The sequence below is a fragment of the Parasteatoda tepidariorum genome, chromosome 7, assembly GCF_043381705.1.
Source record: "Parasteatoda tepidariorum isolate YZ-2023 chromosome 7, CAS_Ptep_4.0, whole genome shotgun sequence".
Classification (NCBI taxonomy): domain Eukaryota; kingdom Metazoa; phylum Arthropoda; class Arachnida; order Araneae; family Theridiidae; genus Parasteatoda; species Parasteatoda tepidariorum.
This window is the reverse complement of record NC_092210.1, coordinates 48,492,249-48,499,851: the sequence shown is the minus strand read 5'-3', so window position 1 is coordinate 48,499,851 and position 7,603 is coordinate 48,492,249. Positions and strand designations below refer to the sequence as shown.

General features: G+C 29.5%; 1 protein-coding gene across 1 annotated transcript in view; it reads left to right on the top strand.

The window, feature by feature from the left end:
• The window catches only part of LOC107437428 (uncharacterized), a gene marked incomplete in the record, with an annotated part of 88,316 nt that overhangs the window by 45,918 nt on the left and 34,795 nt on the right, over window positions 1–7,603 (top strand). The window contains 3 exon segments of the mRNA XM_071183391.1: window positions 4,475–4,625; window positions 6,814–6,903; window positions 7,074–7,202. Coding sequence (XP_071039492.1) covers window positions 4,475–4,625; window positions 6,814–6,903; window positions 7,074–7,202 — 370 coding nt within the window.

The following is a 7,603-nucleotide window of genomic DNA, read 5'->3' as shown; positions in this document are numbered from 1 at the left end:
GGACAACACCTTTAAAGAACGGCTACAGTCCTGCTGAATTGTTGATGGGGCGTCGACTACAGTCAACCTTACCTTTAGCAATTTCACTACTTCAACCAAAGCTAATAGAGAAGGAGATATTGGAAGAAAAAGAAGAGAAAAGAATAGAAAGACAGAAAAAGGATTATGATCGGAGGCACAATGCTCATGAATTGAAACCAATACATCCGGGTGACAAGGTATGGATAACTGATAGGAAGGCTGTTGGAACTGTACAGAGAAAAGCTGAATCACCAAGGTCATACTTTGTTAAAGAAGGCAAACAAGTGCTTCGACGGAATAGGAAACATTTGATTCCAGGATCTAAACTACAGATTCCACCGCTAAACGATGATTTAGAGGAAGCTCTTTCAGAAAGAGATAACAGAAGGAGCTTACCAGAAATAACGGATCCAGATCCTACAGTGTTAACTCAGAAGAAGGATGTATCTTCAAAAACTGTTGTGACTCGCTCTGGAAGAATTGTGAAAGCTCCGAATAGACTAAGACCAAATCTTTAAAAGGGGGAGATGTGGCATCAGCCAGATTAACTGTAACTGTGTACTAACTGTTTAGTTTCAGTTTGTGTTTGTGTATCTCGTTAAGTTGTTATTAAATGTGTTTGCGAGATGCTAGATCCTGCTCATTTATTTAATATGTACTGAAATAATACATAACAACACATATTTCACATCGAAATGCAGAGTACAATGTCCTGTCGCGGGCGCCACTTTATTATGATTCGAGATTCTTTTGTTCTAAATTACTTTATTTTACAATACAACACTCAGAATATTAAGACTATTTACGAAATATATTATTTACATGTATGTTGGAGGCAAAATCGTACATCCTTAAGAAGAAAATCGTATAGAGTTTTTTTAAGCACAAACGTATCGTAAGTTCTTTAACTTAATATTATAAACATAAATAGAACATAAAAAATAATTGCCAGTTTCATAAACGCAAAAGATAATGTTAATTATCTCTTGCGTTTATACATTTGAACTTATGGATGGGTGATCTAATGTAAACAATAACAAGCGTCCTGAAACCGGAAGAAATTTAGAAAATTTCCGGTGTATCCCTCTGCTTATGTTATGACTACGAGGCGATGTGTGAACAAGCCTAATATTCCATGCAGTTTTGCTATTGTAATTTTGGTTCAAACCTAAACATAATTGTACCATTCATAAGAGCTTTCTGAAATGTATTGATTCTCAGAGGTCGTAAGGCCGAAAAAAATTTTGGAAAGTTAATATCTCATTGTGAATAATTCTTAAGGTTTGCCATGTTTTGTATTTTATCCTCTATTTGGCTACATTTGAATAAAATGTCGCCAAAAATATCTTTAAAAATATCTTTTTAAGTTAGCCTAATTAGAAAATATTCTAATGATTATAATATTAATATGATAATACTGAAGTTTAAAGGCTGAAAGAAAGAACTCGGTACATGTGAAATACTGCAAAAGATATGATGCAATAATATGATGGCGCGTTTTTTCAATCTGCGGCGTAAAAATATATCGGAAGCAGTAACCCGGAAGTCTGGAAAGAGCAATTTTACCACTAGCAAAAGTTAATGTAATACAAAATAAAATAACGAAAACATGACGGAGTTGACAAACTTAATGTGAGTGGCAACAGACAGAATGACTCCCGCGCTTCTGTAAAAACAATAATAAAAAAACCCAACAATCTGTGTGAAGTCGAGTACTTTAAGATAGAATTGTTTAGCAAAACTCGATACCGCACATCCTCGGTCCATTCGCAGGCTGGTTAAAATGGTAACCCATCGACACATTGATCCTGCCATTGATGTTTAAGGGAGCATTCTCACTGAATGCGAAAGTCGCACCTCCGACCGACATCAAGGAAATATGAAAATTCTGATAAATGAAATATAATTTCAGCGAAAACTTTTCTCCCACAAGCGATCGAAGATGCAGCGAACGGTATAAATTCTTTTCCTCACGCTTGCGCGTACAATCGCATACACGAATTGGATGCAGCGAAAAAAGTCTGTTCCTTTTGTTGAATAAATCGAGAATTTGGAGCTCCAACTGTGCATTCTTACGAGCATAGATCATTAAATTTTGTCCCAGCAGATTAAGGAATTAATTATTTAAATTATATTGTATATTTATGCTATCTTTTGTACATATCATGCATTTCAAAAGTATATCTTGCTTTTGCGTTCTGTAACATATGCGTGCGGTTCTTTATTTTTTGTCAGTAAGAATAGCGCTGTCTCTCTCAGTTTATAAAAATCGATATTCTCCACTCTGAGTTACTTTCATCGATCCTCTCCTTGAGCAGACGTAACCGTAATCCGCTGTAGTATCGTCTTGTTTATTTTGATTTCGTGAGTTGCGTAATTTAATTTTGAATTTCAAAATTAGATATTTCTTATAAAATAATTATGTTGCCTCCTCAAATGGGTGGTGGACCTCATGGTCTTGGTGATCCTGATGATACGTCATTACGGAAAGTGGAAAGAGAAATAATGATTCCTACAAAGATACGAGAAAAGGCGAAGAAAGAAAAATGTGTAGCAGAGGGTGAAGTTTTTTCTAAATGTTGTAAAGAAGCCTCATACTTGATGACTTGGAAGTGTAAAGCAGAAACCAAGGCTCTTAATGCTTGCTTAGAACGGTGGTATAATGATGAAGGATTAAAAAAAGAGTGTACAGAAGAATATTTAAGACAAAGATCAGAGTACAGACAAACCGGCAAGAATCAGAAGTTACGAAGAAAAGAATCGGTGTTATAATGTCCTAAAGGGTTATTAGAAACTCAAAAAAGAAAAAAAACGTCTCACTTATTTCATTTTTGATATGTGGATGTTTAAAAATGTTTCAAATGTTCAGTTTCAAATTAACTAGTTTGGAATGCTTCTCTAGTTAAAACAATAGAGTAGTATAACTAATTGTGTGCTTCGAAATTTTCTTTCAATATTTTTACTTTCTTTAAAATGTTGAATTATTTCAAATTCACCTCATACATTTAAATATGTGTTAATTCTTTAATTACTCTAGGTTAATAATAACTCTTGTGTAACGTTTATTCTGATCTGTGTTGCTGTTTTTTTTCCAGAAACTATACTACATCAATGTTTGAGTACTATCTGTAGTGATTTAACTTGTGCTAAAATCTTGTACAATTTATTATGGTACTATTAAAATTTGAAATTATATATTGTCTGTTTTCTGTGTCTTACTGGAGTTTTGTTTTACAAGCAACTGAAATATATTGTTTGTATTTGTGTTTATTAAAAATAGGTATCCAAATATTCACTTTTTAAATAAAAAGCTAATTAATATATGAAACGAATTCAAAAATTTCAGAATATCCGTTAATTTTGATTTTGAAAATAGGCATTGAAAATTTAGGATAATTGGATAATCTGATATCTCTATAGATATATTTTGATATAAATTCAACATTTTTGATTTAAAAAAATTAAACTTTGCTATTCAATGGCAATTCACTTTGCATTATTCGAATTATAATTTATTTTAAAATGAGATAAGGATTTCTTGATTATGTTTATATATATTATATCTCAAAAATGTGGAATTTAAGCTTAATTTTAAGTGTTAAAAAGACAATTTTAGTCAACTAAAAATTCAAAGTTACGTACATTCCCTTAAAAGAAAGTTTTTCTGCCTTTTAGATCCCTAATCCATTGCACAATTTTGACTGAAATAATCTAAAACTTAAAAATTTTCTTACTAGTACAGCCAGTAAAAGAGAAGTTAATTAATCATTAATATCTGACTGATTAAATGAAGTGTTTTATCTTACCATCTACTGTTCTAGATATTTCAACATTCTTTTCTAGTTAATATTTAAAAAGTCATTTTTCTAACATAGATTTTTTGTTTTGTTTGGAGTACATTAAAAAAAAATGTGAGCCGCGGAACCTATGATTAAAATATTAAGATGAAATGGATGTATTTTGAACTTTATGACTTTAATATAGATTTATGTAAAAAAAAATACAGACAGAATCAATTCTTTAAGTAATTAATGTTCTCCTTATTTTCAATTTATACAATCAATTGTCAAATTTTTTATATAATAATTTTTAAAAAAAGGGAAATTATTAATTTCCTTATTTACAATTTATTCCGTTCTCCTTAACTGTGAAACTAAACTTAGTTATTTACTCTTAATGAGAATGGAATATATTATACATGTCAAATGTTTTTGTATAATAATTTTTAAAAAATGGTTTAAATTACTTTAGAAATGAATAATACTACTACCTTTTAAAAAGCAAAAATTCAATTACCTAATATTAAAAATTTTTTTGTATAATAATTAAGAGTGTTTTTGTTTGTGTGCATCTGGCGAGGATCTGAAATTCAACAAATAAATGACTATGTCCTTTGTTTAAGTTATTGTATGCATACAGTTTATTTTTCAAATTTTGTCACTTTATGTTTAAGATTGCCATTGAGGGAGCTTTTGGGCGAGCGACAAATAGTAATATCAAGTGCGTTTTAGTAGAACAAATAGATGATGAAGATGGAAACAGAACTGAAATCAATGCATCCCATAATGGAACTCATGCAACTTGTCCAGTTAGGTTAAAACTTGGTAAATATCATTTTTGTTGAAATTTTATCTGTGACATTAATATAAATGAATTATTTGATTTCAAAACTAGCTCAATCTATTTAAAGGTGTTCTGTAGAAACCAAAACTAAAAACCTCTCTCGTATAAATTTGAATAGATTGTAGCGTAACTATCACTACAAATATTAAACATCAATTCACTGGTATATAAGACATGCTAACTTGATTCAATCACGAGGTACCCTTTGATAGATGACGGTTGGCATGGTCGATAACTCCACCCCCACAAGATGTTTTCATTAATTTTATATTTGTTTTCACTTTTTAAAGCAACCTTACTATAAGAAAAATTATTTAACGTTCAGACCATTTTGGAGTTAACCAATTTAAATTCGTTATATTTAGCTTGAAGAAATGTACTTTGAACTCAGTTATAGATTTGGTGGAACTCTGTCTCAAATAGATGATTGATAATGACGCAAAACTTTCCCAATCTATTGAGAGTCCCATCAGTTAAGATGATGGAGTGTGATTGATTTTGTCATTAGTTAGGTTTCTCAAAATATAAATTATGGCTATTTTTATTTTTTCACTCTGATTTGCATTTCTCAAGATATATATCTAATTTATATCATTTTCGTCTTACGATTAAAGCACCATCTGCAAACAAAATGTGAAAATCTGCTATCTAGATTATTTTTCTGGAAAAGCCAAATCTGCATTAAAAATTTGAGTTCCCATTTAAGGTATTAAAGTTGCCCTTCTCACAACCCAGGAGTAAGTTAGGGAGTTCAAGTTTGGTATCATCAAATGCATCATTTGAAAATATTTCCTACTTGTTGCTTGATTAAAAAACTTCATTTACTTAAAAAATATACAGAATTGAAATAACAGTCGACGTGTTTCAAACGCTTAAAAATATACGCCTATTTACAAGACGTGTCCTGGCATGAATGAGAAGAAACAAGAGTTTTGAAAATTTGTTCTGGCAAGTCTTGCAAATGGGTGTCTATGTTTGAGCGTTTGAAACATATCGACTATTATTTCCAATCTGTATATTTTTGAAGCGGATGAAGTTTTTTTTATCAAGTAATGTTCAGTTTTTTTAGATTATTTCTTTATTTTCCTATATGTATTTTTAAATTTTTGAGACATTTGACCATTTCTAAACTTTTTGAGCACCCTGTTTATTGTAATGTTTTTAATACAGAAGATATATATAATGAAAGTAATATAAAATAAGGATATTATTGATATATAATTGGTCAGATGTAGCATGTTACAAACAATGAAACTATTGTACATAGTGACTACTTTTATTTTTGTAGTGTAGTATACTACTTTTTAAAAAAAGTTAAGTAGTTTGATACATAAAAACAGTAGTTTGTAACTTCCTAGCAACTACATTTAATGTTAGTTTTGTAACGAAACAAGGTTCAAATACAATGAATTTTTCTAATCTGAATGGTACACGTCTGCCCCAATCCATAGATGGAGACAATGAGAATGCAAATGGGGTTGCCGAGCCTTAATTAGGTACAACGGATGCTACAGAGCAGAAAGTTTTTTCATAATTGTTGGCAGTAGTTGTTTGTTTCATTGTTTTCTGCAAATTTTGTAATCATGATCATAAGTGTAGTTTAATTTCTCCTCCACAATCATTTTTTCAACTTATATTAATACAGAAAATAGCAGATACTTTGATTTATGAGGCCATCACAATTCAAAGCTAGAATAAATTATTAAAAAATAGTTTAGAATAACAAACTGACTCATGTAAACATGAATAAATATGTCTTAATAATTCCTCATGTTTAAATAAGCTAAATTTTTTTTTCAAAACTATTTTGAACTTAGGTGTAAAAAATTAAGTTCTCCAGAAAAAGTCCTGTCCTAAAAGTAGTCACTACATTTCAAAACAAGTAGTTATAGTTAACTACTTGTAATAAAGTAGTTGTAGTAATTACATTGAGACTTCAATAACTTAAAGCATCATCAGAAGTTAAAAATACTTTGAGTCTAACAAAAATACGACTAATCGAAAACTGAATAAATATCTTGAATTTGTTTTCGACATTCAAACATGCTGCTATCCAACTTGGGTTAACTTATATGAAATAAGTATAATTAAAGCATAATTTATATGAATTATATCATGTCAAAAATATATATTACTATGTTTTTAACAAAATATTATTTTTAAATTAAGGTTCTTATAAAATTGGTATCAAAGTCAGTGTTACAGATCCTCCTGTAGAAGATTTTGTTGAAGGAGCTGAACTCTTGGTTTATGATAAAGGTTAGTCTTCTTTTTATTGGCATTATTTTTCCTGTCTAATTTGAGAATTTGTAGCTTAATTAATTTTTTATTTATGTGTGTATGTTTCTAAAATAAAGTATTACCGTTATATTTATGTTTCTTAAAAGCAAAAAATTTTGTTGTTGAATTTTCTTTCCTTATTTATGCAGCTGAATATTTGTCAATGTCACCAACTAAAGCTGTTTTTGATAGAGAAAATGGTGCCAAAGAATTGATTGTAACATTTTCTGGTGGAAAAGTACCTCCTCTATCGCTAATATGCATTATTTCTGGTGAAGGTATGATCTTAATTTTTATTTTTACTTTGTTTAGAAAGTCTCCTATACATCTGAAGTATTTTTCCTTTTATATGAAAATATACTTCTTTGTACTGTGGTTTTTTTCCTTCTTTTCAATTTCCTGGTACTTTTTTATTCTTTATAATTTGATAAATACCTGAAATACTTCTTATTAAAAATTAATTTTAAAAAATAAAACATTTCAAGAAGTTTAAATAATTTAGAAAGATTCATAGCATTCAGTGAGGACTGTTAAAATAAAACAAGTAATTGGAATGAAAGGAAAGTTTTTAGAGTTCAATGATTATTGCTATTTAAATGTGATTTAATGAATCTTGAAAAAATTTTGTGTAAAAGTTATATATTAGTTATTTATATATGTAACATAAAAAGCTTCAATT